This window comes from Ambystoma mexicanum, chromosome 1q (assembly GCF_040938575.1).
Source record: "Ambystoma mexicanum isolate Mex_15411 chromosome 1q, UKY_AmexF1_1, whole genome shotgun sequence".
Lineage (NCBI taxonomy): Eukaryota > Metazoa > Chordata > Amphibia > Caudata > Ambystomatidae > Ambystoma > Ambystoma mexicanum.
In genome coordinates this window covers 141,692,785-141,714,161 of record NC_090922.1, presented here as the reverse complement: position 1 = coordinate 141,714,161, position 21,377 = coordinate 141,692,785, and the positions used below count along the sequence as shown (strand labels likewise).

Here is a 21,377-nt window from a genome sequence, read left to right as displayed (position 1 = left end):
TAGGGGGTAGGAGGGCAGCCAGAAAGTGAGGGGAAAGGATGGTGAGGGTGTACAATGATGAGGGTCTCAGTCTTGTTGGCATTTAGACAAAGATCGTTGGCAGCACACCAATTTTGAAAGCTCATTAGGCAATCCGAGATGAGGGAAGGAGTGGAGGTGGCTGATGAGTTGGGTGTTGTCAGCATAGCACTGGAAGTTTGAGCAAAAGATGGAAATGTAGTAGGCGAGAGTTGCCAGGTATTGGTTGAAAAGCCAGGGCAAGAGGTTAGACCCCTGTGGAACACCACAGGAAGAGAGGGACCTAGAAGATAGGAAGGACCCAAGCTGTACCTGGGAGGGTCGATCAGAGAGGAAGGGGGTCAGCCAGGCCAGAGCCTGATTGGTGATACCCAGGTTGTCACAGACACTTGAGCAGGATGACATGGTTGACCTTGTCGAAAGCAGAGGAGAAATTATGTAGTATGAGGACAGAAGGAATGTTAGCGTCAAGATTGGAGAGCGGGTCTTCATGGGTGTTCAGCAGAGCAGTTTGTGCTTCTGGCAGCTCTAAAACCAGATTGGTGATCATGGAGAGAGCCAACAGAGTCCGAATGAAGGTTAAGCTGAGATGGCCAGCTACGCAAAAAAAAGGTGTAATGGAAATTGGGCGATTGTTAGCCAGACAAGAGGGATCAGCTGGGGGTTTCTTGAGGAGAGGATGCACAAGGGAGTGCTTCAGAGGGGAGGGCAAAGATCTAGAGGCAAAGGAGAGGTTACAGAAATCGGCAAAGGCCGGAGCAAGGGTATCAATGTGGTCCTTAATGGTTTTAGAGGAAAAGGGGAAGACCTGTTTTGATGAGGCTTTCATAGATCAGACTTGTCAAGCAATGACATAAGGGGAAGGGGGGGGGAGAGGAAAGGAGGAGAAAGAGGTAGGGGAGATAGCGGAGGAAGGGTCGGCAAGCAGAGAAGGAGGGGGAGAGGGTGGACAAGATGTCCTGGGTTTTAGAAACAAAGTGAGAGGCAAGGGCATTACAAAGAGCCTGGGAGGCGAGAGATCTCCAGGTGCAGCAAATGAGTCACATTTACCATGCCATGCCACTTCTTTAGGAGCCAGGAATAAGTTCCAATTAGCTGAGGTTTTCATATTCTTTAGGGGGTTGCCTCTGATATAGCGGTTTTCCCTAGAAAGGACAGCATTTTCCATACAATTATTGATTGTATTGACTGAAGCCCCAATTCAGCTCGAATGGCGACTACTGATCGACTTCTAATTTTCCATGAAAGATTTAAGCTCGCTTTGCCTCCGTTTGTTAAAAAGGGAACTACTTTTTGTTAACGGGATCATGGTCAATTTTTCATGTCTGGGATGTAGAATAGCCCCCTGTGTTGCTAACATTTTGGTTCTAGATTGCCGTTCTAACAGCCAGGTCTTTTCTCCAATTGTTTTGTTGGATCTGATACTTAGATAACGGAGCGTCTCTACCTGTTGCAGTTGATTGCAGCCTACTTTCCACTTGAAGGGAGTTATGGACATAGCCGAAAGCGCGAGAGACCTGAGAGGACGTGCCATTAGAGGCCTTAGCTAGCTGGGCACAGAGAGCAGTCTGCCTCCTAGGGAATGCGAACTGTGCTATGTCTTCCAAGGCGCACAGGAGCCTTCTGCTAAAGATCAATTCTAAGTTAGGCTACCTATGAAGTAGGAGAAGCAGGGCAGGGACTACTCTTCGCAGAGGCTTTCGGCAAAGAGATGGGGAGATTCGTAGGGACATACGCTTCCCTATAGAAAGCGCAACCATCCATAAAGATCTTCCACCACAGAGTTCTTGCCGAAACCGGCCGGTATCAGGGGTCAAGCAGCCGGTGGCTCTCTCTCAAAAGACTCCAGGGCGTTCGAGCTAATTATTGGGAGTCCAGGCAGCAACACTCCTTTTTCCCTTCCACCGGAATAAAGTACAGAGGACGTACAGCAGGGGTGCACATTTTGACAGAGGGCCGAAAGTACCGTACATGAGGGCTATAGTGGGCCGAAAAGTAAAAGTGGGCGGGGCGGTAGGCGGGACATGTCAGGAGGCTTTTTCAACCCCCAATTTGTATTAAACACAAGGAAAAAGAATGTTTTTGAGGGGTATCTATTTTTATTGCATTTCAAACTTACATTTTGTACTACACACCATTGTTATCATTTATTTCGATTTAGTTATTTTAGATCATCTGTTTAATAAAAATTATATATATTTTATTGACCCTTGATTGGACATTCCGTTATTTTGGACTGCTATAGTTTGCTGTTTGGGTTGCCCAAGAGGAGTATGGCCTTCGTTGAGTCAGGTTTCCTCAAAAAAGCAAAGGATGTACATCTCCTAACTGCCTGTTTTAGCTTTATTATTGAGTTCACTCTTGGAGTGAAACACTATGCCCCCTGTCCCTCAGCCCCCAAGCAAACACTATGCCCCATGGCCCCCTCACCCCCCAAGCAAACACTATGGCCCATGGCCCCCTCACCCTCAACCAAACACTATGCCCCATGGCCCCCTCACCCCTCAACCAAACACTATGCCCCATGGCCCCCTCACCCCCAACCAAACACTATGCCCCATGGCCCCCTCACCCCCAACCAAACACTATGCCCCCTGTCCCTCACCCCCAAGCAAACACTATGCCCCCTGTCCCTCACCCCCAAGCAAACACTATGCCCCCTGTCCCTCACCCCCAAGCAAACACTATGCCCCCTGTCCCTCACCCCCAACCAAACACTATGCCCCATGGCCCCCTCACCACCAACCACACTATTCCCCATGGCCCCCTCACCCCCAACCAAACACTATGCCCCATGGCCCCCTCAACCCCAACCAAACACTATGCCCCAAACACACTCAAGCATGCACCCATACAGACCCAAACCCCCCCAACTCAGCACACTCTCAAGCATACACCATGAACCCATACAGACCCGAACCCCCACCCCCCAAATCAGCACTCTCAAACATGCACCCATACAGACCCGAACCCCCCGACCCCCCCCAACTCAGCACACTCTCAAGCATACACCATGAACCCATACAGACCCGAACCCCCACCCCCAACTCAGCACACTCTCAAACATGCACCCATTCAGACCCGAACCCCCCCCACCCCCAACTCAGCACACTCTCAAGCATGCACCCATACAGACCCAAACCCCCCCAATTCCGCACACAAACTCTGAAGCATGCACCCATACATGCATCTCAACATACACAACACGAACATTCAAAAACAAACATTCATACACATCCGACACCCCCCCATTCCCCCATCTCAACATACACAACACACTCAAAAACAAACATTCATACACATCCAACATCCCCCCACCCCCCCACACCCCCATCTCAACATCTCAACATCTCAACATCCACAACACAAACACTCAAAAACAAACATTCATACACATCCGACATGCCCCCCTGCCCCCATCTCAACATACACATACAGCAGAACAGACCCGACACACAAACACAGACCACTTACTGGACGTGCTGGAAGGCAGGTAAGCTGGAACGCTGGCGAGGTGAGTGGAACTACGGCTGGCGTGGCCAGCAAGGCTGAAATGCCTTCCGGCATCAAGCCTTACTGGCCACGCCAGCCGTAGTGCTGGCACTCCATTGGTGCAGCGCACACACACTACGTGGCTCGTAGGAGCGACGTGGTGCATGTGTGCTGAGCCAATGAGGGCCAGTGTTTTGGCCGGCCCGGAAGACAACAAAGACTTTCCTAATGGAGGGCGGCCGATGCTGCTTGCGGCCCGCCCTCCATTAGGAAAGTCTTTATGCCTCGCGGGCCGGACAAAACAGCACGGCGGGCCGCAACTGCCCGCGGGGCGTATGTTGTGCACCCATGACGTAGAGGGAGGGAAGACATTGCATTTTTAGGAGAACTGGTGCGCAATGTCCTGCAATGCATGGGTGTTGCAGACTACCAAGGGCTTCAGGCTAGAGTTCTTGGAGACCCCGTTCCAAATATCAAGGCCAAAAATCATGGTCAAGTCAGACAGAGGAAGCTCTCCTCCACAAAGAGCTCACGCAACATAGGGAGCAAGAAGCTATAGAGCGCTGCGACGTGCCAGGACCCCGATTTGCCAGCAACATGTTCCTAGTCCACAGAAGGGAGAAAGTAGCACCTGTGATAAACTTGAAAGAACTCAAAAGCTGGATGGTCTATAGGCACTTCAAAATGGAGGGCATCCACCAGCTAAGGGACATCCTTAGGCAAGACGACTGGCTAGCCAGGACAGACTTGAAGGACACATACCTGACAGTTCCAGTAGCACCAGTAGATCGCCTGTTCCTAGCATTCGGGTGGGAAGGGCGATTCTGGCAATTCAAAATTCTGCCTTTTGGCCTAGCGTCAGCCCCTTGAGCATTTATCAAACTTATGATACCGTTGTCAGCAGCCATCAGGGAGAAAAGGCATCCGTCTATAATGTACCTCAATTACATCCTTCGGATGGCAGACAACAGGGAAACATTGTTATATCAAGTAGGATCAGTGAGAGATCTTCGTGTCTCTAGGATTCCTAGTTAACAGGGAGCAGTCGGAAACATCCGCCTCCAGGAGGTTAGAGTTCCTAGGCTTCGTAGTAGACAAAGGAAAGCAACACTAGAGCTTCTGGCGAGGAAGATTCGAGATATCAAAAAGGAGCTCGGGCAAGGAGGTTGTGTCCCTCTGCTCCTTAGCAAGGCTAGTGGGCCTATTGGCTTCTTCCATTCAGGCAATATTATTGGGATCCCTGCATTACAGTGCCCTTCAGAGGTTGAAAATCAGCATCTTCTACAAGGCTTGAGATATCAATTAGTTCCCCTCTATCAGGACTCACGCACAGAAATGCTTTGGTGGTTGCAGAACATGTAAACATGGAATGGGCAAGCCATTTTCAGAGACAGTCAGGGGTTGATCAGAAAATCAGACGCCAGCAGAGCAGGCTGGGGAGCCCGGTGCGGCACCCTAGAGAGAACGCAAATGGGCACCAGAAGAGCAATAACGTCATATAAACTGTTTAGAACTATTAGCTGGGTCTTTCACGATCCAAGCATTTGCGAAGGACAAAATGAACTGCTGAATCCTTTTAAGAATGGTCAACATCTCAGCAGTCAGGTACATAAACCAACGAGGCGGAACGAGGTCCAGATCCTCAAGGAGCTAGCAAAGAATTTTTTGAACTACTGCCTACAGGCCGGAATTTCTGTCACAGCCGAGTACCTCCCAAGTTCGATCAATGAGTGGTTGGAGAGTTGCTTGGAATGAAAGGCAACCTAGAACTGAGGATATGAGCAAATATGAATGTACAGTGGGTGTAAATCCTTATTGCAAAAAAATAGCTACCTTACCCCATCCCACAACTACCCCATTTCTTTGCCTACAGTCATCACAAGGTCCACAATTGAGCAGGTTTCAGGATTATTGGGATTGCACTGAATTAGCTTAATATTTTTGGGGGGTAATGACACTGCAGTCAGTAACTTGGTGTTTAGTTTTCTAGCCCGTTTGTGCTGAACAGGTGGTGGGATCATTCGTGGTTGATGGACATGTGTCCAGAACAGTTGAATGTATCATCAGGAGATGGGTGATTGCGAACGTCTTGGTCCACATGCTCTGCCCGGCAGACAACTGACATCTATTTGGAAGAGGTAATTTCAGTAGTTGTGTTTTGGAATTCTGCAAAATAAGTGACCTTGGGAGAAGGAAAGTGGTAAACCATCCTAAGGTTAAACACTTAAGCTTAAAAGGTGGATTTAAATGTCTTCTGTGGCAGATGTTGGATCAGACGGCTGTTCAAGTGTTCCTTGTGTTGAAGATCTAACAATGTAGAGTACAAATCATCTGTTTTGGATTTGTAAGAGATCCAGTCTTTCTATTGAAAGTTGAAATAGGAGCTTGAGACATTAAATAAACTGTCCACCACAAAATGTAACCATTACATGTGTATTTTGACATCCATTTTCGAGTTTTGAAAACAACTGTAATACTCTGCAGCTTCCACTAGATGTCTGCCTATGCATAGCATGTGAATCTAAACGGATACAAGCACCAGAAATATGATTATGGTGAGTAATGTATTCCATGTGTCCCTAGCCCACCTGCCTATTTGCTCAAATGGTCCATATAATGTCACTGATAATTGATCTTTTGATAGAGGGAAGCGTATAGGCAAAAAAGTGCATACTTCGGCTTTTAATTTTCTACGGAAAGCCAAAGAAAGATTTTCCGAAGCACGACCACTTTGATAATCTTTCACATGTAACGATTCACAAGATCTCGTCACTTATCCCAAGAGGGGAGAGCCCTTCCCTGTGAGGCTAGGAGGCGAGTACGCTATGCAATATTCCCCCTCAGGGTGGCAGCAAGCAGGACTTCACAGGGAGAGACCCCCCCAGACCTCCCTTGGGGGATAGGGACTCCTGTTCTGTGAAGGAATTCCCTAACCCCTCTTATCCTATGAGGTCTTCAGGTCATCAGTAATTCAACCTGAACAGACCACCGTTTGTTATGTTAGTGCATTTCTAAAGCACCAAAGCCTGAAGGCATCTAGGCGCTGTTTCTACCTTCGGTAGGGGGTCCAGTCTAGGCCTAAGCATGTTTAGCAGCCTGGTCTTCAGCAATTTCCTAAAGTTCAAGAGGTTTTCCGCCTTACGAAAAAAAGTCTCTGGCAACTTATTCCATGCCTGGGCAGCCAAGACAGGAAATGCACAGCTGTTTCCTTGTGCTTTTCTTACATGGTCAATATTTAAGTGACAGGTCTTTGCGGATCGAAGGTCCCCATTAGCTTGATAGATTTTCACCCTTTCCTTAAGATACTGGGGTGCAGATCCAAAAACACATTTATGGCATACCGTCAACAGCTTGAAGCGAATTCTAGCCGTGACGGGCAACCAATGCAGCTCCCTTCATGCTACGGAAGTGGGTTCATTTCGGCCCATCTGATGCACCATGCGAACTGCATTGTTTTGAGCCATTTGTAGTTTCTGGACATCCTTGCTAGACCCCACCCCACCCCCCCACAGGGTGTTGCAACAGTCTAAACATGGCAATATCACTGCTCTCGCCAGTTTAATTTGAGACCATCGGTGCAACCTGTCTCAGCACTTTAATGATGGTTTGCGCTTTTTACTATCGCTTCTACATCGGCACCCCCACTTAAACTGGCTTCCAAGTAGGTGCCGAGAGTCTACTTTAGAGAGAATTTTGTGATCAATGGTAGCCAGATAATTTACCGAAATCCGGGTGCAGCTTATCTCTGACCTATTGTGAGCCATGTATCATGAGCTCAGTCTTGGCTGCATTTAAGCATAGCCAACTATTTGACAACCAGTTCTTAATAAACTGATAGACAAGATCCAGCTTTCCCTGGTCCTCCTCATGGTTCCCATTGATACGACAGCTGGAAATCGTCTGTAGTTCGAGAAAAGAACCCCAACTCGATACGCAAAGGGCTAATGTATATGTTAAAGAGTAGGGGAGAGGGGGGGGGACATGCCCCTGCGGAATGACACACATGGTAATTTTCACCTCAGATTAATTATCGCCCCCAATAAACCTTCGATCTCCGGTCCTCAAGGAATGATCTTAACCATCGAACTGCCTCCTCTGAGAGACCTCTGACGGAGACTAGCCTATCCAACAGGATTTTATGATCAATAAAATAGAATGGTTGGAGTGCATAAAACGAGTGAATGGAACGTTTTTGGAGTGCATGGAACGGTTGGAGTGCGCTCGATCTCAAGCACCTAAGGTAAACCACCATATCACATCTCCACGCTTACTCTCTTCTTTACACCACCACTCAACTAGAGCACAGCGATACTATGACACCATTTGGTATAACTGTTCTCATACCATCAATTGCCTCATACTCCCTCATCATCCTAACTAAACACAGCTGGTTACACACCCTCCAGCCTAGGCTCTCACAGGCCTAACGCAGCCAGAATCGGTCTGGATAACATACTCTTGATCTCCCAACCACCACACCTACCGCTAAGAAGCAGCAATCACAGGAATACAACACCTGCTGCACACATATCCGGTGCTCACACGCACCTTATGACTCCGACTTGAATTTTGATTCCCGAGGGCGTTCAACCTACCAGCGCCTTGAGATCATACCAATGGTAAATAAGGCGCTATATAAATGCAAAATAGCATAAGTGTGGTAGCGGACTGGAAATCCCGTTAAATTACAGACTCCAGCGACTGGAAGCTCGACACACAGGCCTTCCGGAAGCTAGATCGATTGTGGGGACCGATTCAGATAGAACTATTTGCATCAAGGCTCAATGCTCAAATGTCCAGGTTCTTCAGCTGGAGGTAGACCTGCAACGCGCACGGGACGGAAGAGTTCTTGCAGCACTGGAGCGAGGGGAATACATTAGGCATTTCCTTGGTTTGTGATGTTGAATAGGGTGTTGGCGAAAGAGCGCAGGGAGAACGTGACTATAGTGATTGTAGCACCCGTGTGGAAGTCACAAGTCTGGTTTACAGCTCTGATGGAACTTTCCTCGGATTTTCACAGGATTCTCCAGTTAGACGTGCAATTGCACACGTAACCAGCTGGGCAGTATCATCCTCAGTGGGGCAGGCACTGCCTTTGATGGCCTCCAGGGTGTTTGGTGTAGATGGGCTAAACCGCTCATGTCGAGCACAGCTCATCTCAGACTCCTGAGCCCCATCCACTTGCAGGAGCTATGACGCGTTGTGGCACAAGTGGGAGAGCTGGTGCGCAAGGAGATGTATTCCTCCAGGTTCCGCCCTTATAGTATCGGTCCTCCATTGCCTAGCCACCCTCCTAAAGGTGGGCAGAGCCTTCAGGACGGTAGAGTAGACAGATCGGCCATATCAGACAGCCATAAACCAGTGGACGGCTCCCCGGTGGGAGAGCACCCAGCAGTAGTCAGGCTCATGAAAGGAGCATGATTCCACGCACCTTCAGCGCTGAAGAACTTGCATTTCTGGGACGTGACTGTGGAAAGTGAAGTTTCTAGGAGACTTATTGAAAGGTACCTGTTCGTCGACCAGTTTGCAATGCTCCTTTGTCAGGTATAGGAATAGGAAGGTGTATGGTCCAGAAGGATTAACTTTTACCTTAGCTAAAGGAACTAAGACAAACTCGACCTCCATTTCATATCCGTTAGTCCGGGTGTCCGAAGTTGTGCCTTCCTTCCTGCATTAAGGAATAGGAGTCCAGGACGGCAGAACATCGTCAGACTTCTCGGTTGCTTATTGCACGTAGGCGACCGTATAAAGCAATGGCAACAACCACCATTGCTAGGTGGGTCAGAGATTATGCAACAGGCAGGAATCAGTTCGGACCCCATTCAGTTAGGGTGTCTGGGAGGAGAGGGGTGGGGCATGGTGTCCAGAGCATTCGCTGTGGGCGTGTTGCCCACTGACATTCTCCTAGCAGCAGACTGGTTGAGTGACAGTGTGTTAAACCAATTGCATCTCTTGCAGTAGTAATACAGAGTTTTGGACAAGAATAATGCTCGCCTCCCGTCTTGACATAGAATGAAGATTACCCCGCTTGTTGCACATGGCATATTTAAGATACAGAGGTGATTACTTTCCCGCCCAGCATTAGCACTGTACATTGGCTTGTGTTTAACATGAATTTTCCGATTGTGTGAAATAGGGCAGTGCATTCTCCCTCCCAAATGACATTTTTCTGTATTACAGGAGAGGACCAGAAGATTGATTGAGCGATCTTGCTGGCAGGAGAGGCTCTGAAGGTTTCTGCCGTGGACTGGGATCGGTCACAATAGAGACAGCGTTCGTTATTTAGGATTAGTCCCGGACCGTTTTGGTGGAGTGTGAAATATTGTTACGGGACACTTATGAAGTTACAGTTCAGAGCAACCAAAAAAGGGAAGTCCGAGATAGTATGTGGTTAAGAGGCTATTCGCAAGAGGTCCCTTGGACTACAAAAAGAATGAAAAAAGGGAAACAGTTTTAAAGAAAGTGTTTTTTCTTTTTCTACTTGAAATGTAGAAACTGCTGAAGAACAGTAGATTAAAGAAATTGATGCAGTCTGTCTTTTTAATGGAATCAAGACTCCCTGTGCAACTAGCAGGGGACATCTTCAATGATATGACTAGTGACTTTTTATAGCTGGCTATGGTTGAGTGACAGTAACAATATTTCACACTCCACCTGTAGGTGGCAATTTCACCATATTCTCCTGGTTCCAAACCTAATAGATAGCCCAATGAAACATCCAGTGATGTAATCCAACTTGGCACAAGTCATAGCTCAAGAACGCAATCTAGGTGTTACCAACGGGGTGATGGAGGCTAAAAAAGCTTCTCAAAAGGAAGAGTATTTCAGTGTGGTAGTTTCAGATGCTTTATTCTCAGCAGACTAGAAGCGGAAGAGTAGCAATGGTGCCCATTGTTTGAGAAGGTTTGTAAGAAATGGTGACACATCCAGATTCTGTTAAGCCTGCAGTGGGAAATTGGCAGCATATCCAATCTCAGTCAATAACAAAACAAAAAAATCAAACCACAGACTTAATCAAAGACAATGGACACAATAGGGAGGGTTGTCTGCAAAAGACACGCTGCTGGTAAGAAATGGGTGGAGTCCCAAGGTTGAGACCATTGATGCAGAGTGGTGCTCTAGTTAAAAGCAGGACTGTTCAGAATTACCCCTGGAAGGGTCAGGGTAACCCCCACACACACTCCCCTGAAGCAACAGAACAGAGTCCTCTTTTTCAGGCTATTTTGAGTGGGCAGTTAAGTTGGCCATATATCTAAAGATATACAGATTCCTGGGGTGCCAGTTGGCAATACTAGACAAAGTTGTGCTATTCTTTAAGATACAATGGGGGGAGCGGGGCATCTTGGACATTAGTATTCCTGAATAAACCCTTAAATTGATATAGTGGTTTTCTTTGACTTTCAGGCTAGAGAGAATGTTCCCAAATGTAGGCAGCAACCTTAACCAACATAACCCATTCAGTAGGTGATGGTCCAAATTGTCTTTGCATTCTGTGACTACTCATTGTGCATTTGCCACAAAATCAATTACAAGGAAATAAAAAGTAAAGACAAAAATCAGGACTGGAAAAGCAGACAACAAATGGAATGGGGCAAGTTGACATGTATTCTATCCAAGTTCTTTTATTGCGCCACTAACCCAGAGGATGGACTAAGGATAAACAACCAGAATAGTCTGTGGCGTCTCAGGAAGCCGCTGTAGTGGAGGACATTTGACTTTTCGCAAAAAGCTTGACCAGGAAGCTTGACGTACATTAGCTAATGCATCTATAAAATGACCTGAACAGTATATATATATATATATATATATATGATATGATATTTATAACTCAGCTATACACAAGTGTTTCAAGGCGCAACAAGGCAAGGGAGGGAAAACAGAGGGAGGACAAAAACGATCTTACTAGGCCTAGTGACTTTCAAATCACGCAAGAGCAGGGGGGAGGGGAGAACTGCAAGGGGGAGAAGTGCAGGATTACAGATGCAGACCACAAGTGCAGGGGGGTGGCAAGAGGCAGTGCAGGTTTGCAGCTGGACAGGCAGGGACCTAGGCCCGAAATCAGAGGGTTGCCAGGTGACCTGGGTATGTATTAGAAAGGAGATCAGCAGGGGAGAGGAAGAGAGAAGGCAGAAGCAAAGAGGAGTCTTCAGGTGCTTCTAGAAGCAGAGATGGTTCTGCTCAAGTTTCAGAGGGAGGCAACAGCCGAAGAACTTGTTAGGAGAAGCGACTAGTTGGAGGTGGAGGAGCAAAGCGCTAGAGTAGGAAGATATTTTGGTAGAGAGTCGCGAGGTATTGCAGTCCCAGAAAGCCTTGTGGACGATGCAGAGGTTCTTGAACCGGATCCTTGCCGCCACTGGGAGCCAATGAAGAGATTTCAGTGCTGGAGAAACGATCCCTGGGCTTGAGGCCAAGGACTAGTCTCACAGTCTTGTTCTGCATGAGTTGTAGAGAACAGAGTAGAGGCAGGTAGGTTTAGAAAGAGGCTGTTGCAGCAGCCAGCCTAGAGAGAACCAGAGCTCTCTAGACAGTGAGCTTTGAGGGGAAAGCAAGAAAAGGAAGATTACATCTGAGAAGGTGCAGTTGGCGGTTTGACTTCTTAGAGATGTTAGAGGAGAAGGAGAATGTGGAGTCGAAGACGACAGGTAGGAGCAGGCAAAGGGCCAAGAGTAGGCGGCCAGAGTGAGAGGAAAGGAAGGTGCTGGTGAGCAGATGAGGATCTCAGTCTTACTGGCATTAAGGCAGAGATCATCTGCGGCACACCACTCCTGGATTGCAGACAGACAATCCGGGATGAGAGAGGGAGAAGCAGCGGCTGAGGGGAGCCTGAAAACGAGCCGTGTGTCATCCGCATAGCACTGAAAGTTGGAGCAGAGAGCATCTATGCAGTGGCCAAGAGGTGCCAGGTATTGGTTGAACAGCCAATGTGAAAGATTAGACCCCTGGGAACACCACAGATCGAGAGAGAGAGGGGAGAGGAAGGACTCAAGATGGACCTGGCAGGGTCGGTCAGAGAGGAAGGTGGTCAGCCAGGCCATGGCCGGATCATTTTTAACCAAAGTTATCACAGAGCCTGTTGAACAGGATGGCATGGTTGACGGTATCAAAAGCAGAAGAGCGAGAGAGAGAAATCGACGAGGATGAGGACAGAAGGATGGTTAGTGTCAAGGTTTGAAATAAGGTGTTCACGTATGTTCAGGATAACAGTTCCCATGCTTCTGGCCACTCTGAAGCCAGACTGATGGTCATGGAGACAACTAACATTCAGTGTGAAGGTTAAGCTGTGAGATGGCCAGCTTTACCAAGCATTTGCCCAGAAAATGAGTAATGAGATCAAGCGATAGTTAGCCAGACAGGGTGGGGTCGGATGAGGGTTTAAGAAAAGGGTGCACAAGGGAGTGCTTCAGGGAGGGAAGGAAGGTTGCAGTGGCGAAAGAGTGGTTGCAGAAGTCGGCCAATGCAAGAGCGAGGTGGTCAATATGGTCCTTAAAAGGTTTAGGATGAACTGTTTTGACGAGACTTTCATAGATCTGACTTGTCTAGAAACAGTCAGGGGTGAACACAGGAAAGGAGAAGGGAGGAGGGGCAGCCACAGGAAGGCCAGACAGAGAGGGTGGACAGGATGTCCAGGACGTTAGAGATGAAATGTGAAGCCAAGGCCGTGCATAGAGTATGGGAGGGAACAGGAGAGGTAAAGACAGCAGCAGGATTGTTTATTTTTATTGTGCTTTATATAGCGCTTTACATAAGTAAACAGTACATAAAATCAGCAATGCAAATCAGCGTTCAAATACTGCCGGAACAATCAGAGGACGGAAGCAGGTGAGTTTTTAGAGCGGAACGGAACAAAGAATAAGAAGTAATGGAAAGGAGAGAGAAAGGGAGCATGTTCCAATGAAGAGCAAGGAGCTGAAAAGAACGAAAGCGGTACTGAGCACAAGGGGGACAGGGAACATTCAGCCTAAAAAGACAAGAACAGAGAAAGAGAGGGATTATAAAATGAAAGGAGAGATGTGAGATAGTCAGGGGCAAGACCGTAAAGAGATTTAAAAACTAAGCAAAGAAAATTCAATTTAAGCTAATAGAAAGACAGCCAGCTGAGTGAGGCAAGAGAAAATATCGAATCCCGAAAAGAGAAGACCCGTTGAGCGAATAGAAGAATGGTAGATTGATTTAAGAGGAGCGAGACGTGAACAGAGAAGACCCAAGAATGTGACAGAATAAACTAGAGAAAATTAAAGAGATGATAAGTTTTGTAGCGTGAAAAGTAAGAAAAGGGCAAACTCTGTGAATATTAGAGAGATGAAAGCGACATGAGCAAGCTGTAAAAGATATGATGGGCAAAGGAAAGATTAGACTCTAAATAAAGACTAAGATTACGGGCAGTGGTAGAGATAGACTAGAGGGGGAAAAAGAAATCAAAGAGGGAGGAGGCTGTGGCATGAGAGTGTTAGCAGCAAAGAATAAGACTTCAGTCTTTCCAGCATTTAAACTAAGGAAAAGGGAGGTCATCCAGGATTTAATGGCAGAAAGGCAAGTTGAGAGAGTAAGATGAATATCTGGCATAAAAGATGAAGGATAGAAAGAGCAGAGTTTCATCAGCATAGAAATGGTGTTATAATCCAAAAGAAGAAATTATAGGGGCAAGAAAAGAGGTATATAAGGAGAATAGAAAAAGGACCAAGGACTGACCCTTGAGGAACACCATGATCAAGGAGGTAAAGACGGAGAAGTGTTACCACCACAAGAAACAGCAAATGTAGGTTTGGATAAGATCAAAACCGCGATGGAACAGAACCTCGAAAACCAAAGGAGGAGAGATAATCCAGAAGCAAAGTGAGCCACCGTGTCAAAAGCAGGAGAAAGGTCAAGAAGAATAAGAACAGAGCAGTGTTTAGAATGGCAAGCTCCTTGCAGATTTTAAGGAGTTTGGCAGAATTGCTAGATTCTGCAGGGACGTGGACTTGGATGTGAGCTCTCTTCCTAGTGTGGACAGAGTCGGTACTGCCTTTGGAGCAGGCAGCAGGCCACTGTCAGAAGGTGCCCGTGATTTTATGTATGTCAAGTTAAAAGGTACTTCTATAGCGCACTGTCACCAACTGAATTGGTCCCCAGGCGGTCTGGTGGATCTGTAAGCCAGGAGGGTGTGTCGGGTGGAGGGGGAGTAGGAGAGTGGGAGAGGCAGCGTTTGGCGGCTTCAGTTCGGTATACACTGGGCGCTGAGCCTTGGTGCAAGAGTCGGACCAGGCGAGACCTCGTGTGCTGTCGTTGCTGTTTGTAAGTTGTTGATGCAGTGTGGTGAAGTGCGCGCGGATTGCTGGGGGAAGTGATGGTTGTGTGCGTTTGGGTGGGTAGGGTATGCAGCGATTTAAAGGTTGGGTTAGTGGGGTCTGTAATCTGGTTCTAATACTTCTTGTTCCATTTGAGTTCTATTCCTGTGGGTGGGGTTGTTGCTGATTTCTTATTGGCTGTCTGACTGTAGTGTGTGATGATGCAGCGCGGTCCCAGCTGTATCCTAAAGAGCATTGCATAGTGTGATTGGGTATGTCCAATTTCTATCCCTCTGGTGTGGGAGCGGAGGTTGGGTGCTCCCTATTGTGACATTGGTCTGTTGGAGCTTGGTGTGGTTCAGGGCCAGGGTGCTATTGATGGATCGTCTAGTACTTCCGTCTTGGCCAGCCTACGTATTCAGTCTTTAGAGTCCTCCTATCATGGCCATCTCAGTCGTTAAGGTATGCCGTGGAGTGTCTTACTTAAATCTATTATTTGGTTGTTGCTAGTGTGTGATGGTGCAGCGCGCTCCCAGCTTCTAATGAGCTTTGTATAATGGGATTGGTAAGTCTATCCCTCACCCTCTGGTTTCAGAGCGGAGGGATGGGGGTTTCCTACTATCTATTGTGACAAGGGTCTGTTGGAGTTTGGGAGTGGTTTAGGGCCAGGGTGCTATTGACGATTCGTCCTAGTACTTCTGTCTTGGTCTTGCTATGCATTCAGTCTTTTGTGTCCTATCATGGTTATCTCTCAGTATGTCGTAGAGTGTATTCCTTAGAATCTTTTCCCAATTGATTGCTTAGTGTGAATCGGGGTCTGTCTCTACATTCATCACCGTTTTAGTTTGTGTGTCCCTGTGGGCGGTCTTCTAGTTGTGAAGTGAAGAGCCAGGTATGGAGTAGTTTCCTGAAAAGCAGGTGGTTTCTTGTGTTGTGTATGATGTTTGGTAGGTCGTTCCAGGATTTCGGCACCTAGTGAGAGAAAGAGGATCCTCTGAGTTGTTGTCACGCACTCACGGCTCCGTTCAAGTACGCCAGTCATACACCCCTCATCCTCACACAGCTCTCACACACGCTCTCATGTCCGGGGGGTGTCACGTGAGCAGGCTCATCTCTGGGGTCGGAAGCACCAAACAACCAGGTACAATAGGAGGTTTCCATACCTCCACTGGCGGCTTCCATGGTGCTTACGGGACAGCAACTACAGACAAACGCCTCGGCATTCGTCAACACAGTTCCAGCGTGCACTTCCTGGTCCCGGGTCACGTGACACGCTCACCGGTCCCGCTCGCGGATCAGCTGACACAGGGACACAGGATTTAAACGCTGGACTCCCGCGAAACAGCGCTTCACAGCGGTTCGCACCGGAGGACTCTGTTCAGCTATTCTGCTTCTTGGATTCACGGCTTTTGACACGGATTTCGACTCTGGGCCTTGCTCTGCTCTTCTGCCCCTGACTACTTGTTTGCTTTGGAACGTTATTCGGAATTGCCTTTGGATTGCCCCTTACGGATTTTGTGTCTCGGATCTGGCTTCTCGCCAACCCAGCTTGCGCATATATCTCTGCAGGTTGGTTGGGTGGACCCTCGCACGACATTGGTCTTGATAGTACTGGGAGGCCAGCTCACCTGATCACCCCCCCCCCCTCTCCACGAAGTACCCCAGCGTAGGTATACGGCATACCAACTCTCCACATAGGTAAGACTCTGCCTTCTGTTTTCATCAGTGTGTTTTATTGTGCTCGCTTGGTAACTAATCAGACCTTTTTCTACAGCTGTCTGGGGTCAGCAGTTTCGTGGTACCAGACCGGCGAGGGTAACCCACCTGTGGCCCCAATAACCGCAGAGGGAGTGCTTTTACTCTTCCTCTGTGGTGCTTGGGGACGGAGGTTCCATACTCTGCACGACAATCAAGAACAGAACAGTTGTAGGGTTTCGGTTCCAGGCAGATGTCGTTGCTTGATCCGAGCGTTCTTGTTGGTTAATGTAGTTGTAATTTGTCTCTCAGGAACTCAGCGCCTTGTTTGTGTACTACTCTGTGCACAATGCACATGTTTTGAATTTTATTCGTTTTTTATTGACCGTGTTTGTAGCGCAGGTGTGATGTGTTCTCTTTGGGGTACTTTGAGAAGCAATCTGGCAGCCGCATTTTGAATGAGTTTTTTTTTTTTTTAGAAGTCGTTCTAAAATGCCCATCCCTTCCTCTCAGCCACACTACACTTGCGTTGAACGGTGACAAGGTCTGAGGCATACCAAGAGTTGAACTTGGCTTTGGGCTTCAAGCGGATCCTCATGACCGGTGCAAGTACATCAAGAGTGTCAGATAGAAGAATGAAGGTTGGAGAGGGGCTGAGTCAGGATGCAAGTCAGCCAGAGGTGCAGGAGGGGGAGAGAAAGGGGCGGCAAAAGCCTCAACTGACACACTTCATGGATCGGATGACTCAGAAGGTGGGTGGCAGTGCTCGAGTTCGCTCGGCTTGAGGAGTAGATCGAGATAGGAGAAGAGAAAGTCACCACTCCAGGATAGTGAGTTGTTGTCACGCACTCACGGCTCCGTTCAAGTACGCCAGTCATACACCCCTCATCCTCACACAGCTCTCACACACGCTCTCATGTCCGGGGGGTGTCACGTGAGCAGGCTCATCTCTGGGGTCGGAAGCACCAGGGGGTGTCTGGAGATCAGAAACTCCAAGGTGTGCCCTGCAGAGCGAGTCGGGCCAGAAGGAAGAATGAATCGCAGAGGTTGCAAAAGAGTCAGGAGAAGGACAGGAGGCATCCAGGTGGATGTTGAGGTTACGCAGCCAGGAGAGAGAGAGAGGAAGGAGGTTACACGGCCAGGAGAGTAAGACCAGGCATTCAAAGGAGGAGTAGACCAGCATAGGAATGATAGAGCCAGGGAAGATCAAGGCTACACTGCCACCAAGACGGTTGGATCTGGGCACGCAGAGGATCTTGTTGCCATCAGGCAGGAGTGTGTCAAAGCTTGTAACAGATCTTGCCATGAACCACGTCTCGGTCAAACTGAGATCATCAAGGTCAAGTTCTTATAGGAGACGGCAGATGTCGGAGGAGTGTTTGACGGCTGAGCAAGAGTTGAGTGGCAATGTGGAGAAGGTTGCCACCCTTGCAAGAATTCTATTGAGGGCTACAGGTCAGAGGTACGCCCTGCGGAAGTGACAAAGGAGCCCCAGGGTGGGCAGAGGAGGAAGGAGGAGGAGGAGGAGGAGGAAGAAGCCAGAGAGGAGCCAGAGGAGGGAGGCAACAGGGCAGCCAGAGAAGTAGAGGAAGTAAAAGAGGAGTCAGAGGAGCCAGAGAAGGGAAAGAAGGGATAGCAGGAGAAGAAAGGAAATTGATGAGGCGCAGGAAGAGTATCAAAAAGGAGGTTAACCCGAGGGCTTTGGACCAAGACTGCCATTTAGGTAAACAATAATGGTCTTAGAGGGATGAAGGGGGCCAGGAGGGCTCCCCACCGGGTGCCACCATTAATGGGAGAGGAGGGAAAAGGAGAGAGCAGAGACACTATGTGGAGTCCATAGGTCTGGCGAGAAAACGAGAATGGTGATGTGGGTGAGGGTCTGTCCGGAGGAAGCACTGGTGTAGGTATCCGCTACAGGGAGGCCTGGGTTGGAGACCAGGATATCCCTTTTGAACTTCTTCCAACCAGATTTAGTAAGGACAGGATAGTCAATAGAGAAGCAGTTAGAGAAGCTAGGAGAGACAGGGCACCATAGAGGATGCCAAGGGAAGCGAGAAAGGAGAAATGGGTGAGAGGGAAGTGGGGAAATGGAGGGGAGTTGACAATATGGGTGGGCACAAGAGGAGGAGTGCAAGCAGTATCGACAAAATAAATGCAAAAACTAAAAAGGAGGCACAACTGCCCCAACAAAAACACAAAAAAAAAAAGAACAAAAGGCTCTGCTGAGGAACGGTGATTGCCATTGATTCAACAGAGACTTGGTACAAATTTCCAATTTCAGAAGTTTGCGCCTAAATATTTATCAATAAGCAAACATGCATCTGTTAATCTGCGTTTAACCCAGATTATTTCTACCTTCTAATGGCAGACCGTAGCATCAACACTAATAGAATTACTACCACAATGAGAGACAAATAGTTTCTTACCTCAACTGTGCAGCGTGGAGTCACAAAGAACTGATTGAACTCATCTGGGCTGAACTCCCCAAAGATGTACTGCAAAGTGACAATAATGCACATTAAAAACAAGTGCAATTCAATGCAAAAAGACAACTCTCAGAAAACTTGCAGAGTTTTGCAGAAACCAAAACTACCTCACATTGTGGACAATAGGACATGTTCCCTAGATAGGTTAAAGTCCAGTTATTTCATAGAACAAATGCACGAGCTTCCCATTTGTCTTCAATAACAAATAACAGTTTATACTGTAAAGAATGGGACAAGAATGCAAATTACTAAAAATTTAACACAAACATGTGGCGTACTATAAACAAAGCCATTCTACATCTCATACATACGAATCAGATTGTAAAATGAATCAACGATAGACCACAGAAAGAATGCAAGTTCAATCGAGCAATGGCAGAACAGTCTATCCCACTACCATGAGACTGATCTGTGCATGGACCCCCCCCCCACCTGGGCAACCTGCAAATAAAGTGTATTTGACAAGCCCAGTCCAATTATGCTCAATATAGTCTTGAGTCCTTCTAAAAAGGTTCCACGAACACAAAGTACCTGGTTTCGTATAATTCTTTGGTGAGTCGACGGGCCCTTCTTGAGTGCACTCCCTTTAAAGCAGGAGCAACGGGTCATGGAGATTCAGTGTAGAAAAAGGGTTAACACTGTCGTAGCAGCATTGGTTCTTGCGGTGCTCGTTGACGATCGGTCGAAAACATCCTGCAAGCCGAGGCGTGCGGTGCACCTAGACGGGTTTGTTGCCGCAAAGAGTTCATGAAGAACTTTGGCCCAGCAAGGGCGCTAAGCCGTCCGGCGTCTCAGCAGTCTTCGCTGGTGGGTTTCCGCCACCTGGATTCACTCAGTGCCCTGGACTTTCTCCGGCAGGACGAAAGCAGTCGACAAAGATGAGCAAGGGAGTCCTTGTTTCAATGTTCTTAAGCAAAAGAGCACTGTGGCTATGGTCGACGACGGCGATGGACTTCAATGTCCGGTTGCTCCATCTCGTGATTCCACGGTGGTCTCAGTCTTCGGTTGGCAGCCTTTCAAGAGTCTGACGTCCTGGGAGCTTTGGAAAAGATCAGCAGGTGCACAATAGTCCTTCGTAGGTCGGGATGAGGTCTCCTAACCAGGTCTTCTCTTGGATCCGTTCCTTGACAGTCACGCAGCTTTCAGATTAGCGAAGGACAGCAGCAGCAGTTCTTACAGAAAGCTTCAAGGTTAAGCATCAAGTATCAACTTCAGCTTCTGAACGATTTCCATCAGTCAGGCCCCCAGATATACTGTTGGATCTCCCATTCACTCTGCTGGGTCACACTCAGGCAACCAATCACTCAGATGGGCATTCAGGCAGTCAGGCAGCCAATCAGGCTCACAGTGCATTCAGGCCATTCTCTCTCCAGACATTCAACACGGAATGTGGATTCGGACAAGCACTCCACACTTGCATTCATACCAGTTTTGGGCAGGGCTGTCTGTCATTGGGTCAACCACCAGATACTAGAGACACACAACATGAAATGCGTATTTGTCACACTTAATTCACCCAGGTTCCATCCCACGGGCGTACCCACAACATACAATAATTGGAAAGGCTCCAGCCAGTCTGGCCTGGACTTCCACAACAAAATATATGGAACTTCCACCAAACAGCCAGTCAGGGGGAAGGGACATGGTCAGGGCTTCCTGGGACTTCGGGAAAAGTAAGGTAACAGGCAATAGAAAGCAAGAGGCCACAGGGACCATCTTGTTTCCCATCAGGAATTGGCCAATTCCAATGGCAGGGCCTTGGTATCCCAAAATGGAGGATACTCAGAGCACCTGTCAAATTCAGCATGGAGCTGCCACCAGCCCATACCCTGCTCTGTGGGTCACACACCGCTGCCCAAAAACATACATTAGGAGTACAAGGTTGTACTCCCACCATGGGTGCCATAATGGTATCCCAAGGGTCTGTTCACCAAACCAAAAAGAGGAAGAGCTGCACCGCCAGGAGTCCCACATGAACTCCTGCATGGAAAACAAGACAGAACACACATGCTAAAGCAATAAAGGACAAGAATATGGAGGCCCTGTCCCTCCAATGCATTTCCAGCATCACAGTCTCTCCACCTACTCTACGTCTCTCCACCCTTTACCTTTCCAGTGCCCTTTTTTATTCTCTAGAAAATAAAAGTCTAGATACCCCAGCCAAAAGCATGAGCGCACATCTCAAGACAACATTGCGCAGTTGTTCAACCAGTACAGAGGTGACTGGTCACTTAAGAAAAGCTTTGGGGTGCCTCCTGTATGGATACATTTATTAAGAGCTTTAAAACAAGATTACCTAAAACATGTAATCATGACGGATCATTAATCCCTTTCCTCCATTATAATGGGCGATACGTCTCGGTTGCAAGACTGACGAAATTGGAATTGCCATCAAAACATTACATCCTCATGAAAAATG

The 21,377-nt window shown here is 47.9% G+C and overlaps 1 protein-coding gene across 2 annotated transcripts in view; it reads right to left on the bottom strand.

Annotated features, from left to right (window-relative positions):
* The window catches only part of USP10 (ubiquitin specific peptidase 10), a 943,776-nt gene that overhangs the window by 863,752 nt on the left and 58,647 nt on the right, over positions 1-21,377 (bottom strand). For both annotated transcript variants that reach the window (XM_069636257.1, XM_069636260.1), the window contains exon 2: positions 18,899-18,967. In XM_069636257.1, coding sequence (XP_069492358.1) covers positions 18,899-18,967 — 69 coding nt within the window. The remainder of the gene's footprint in view (positions 1-18,898; positions 18,968-21,377) is intronic.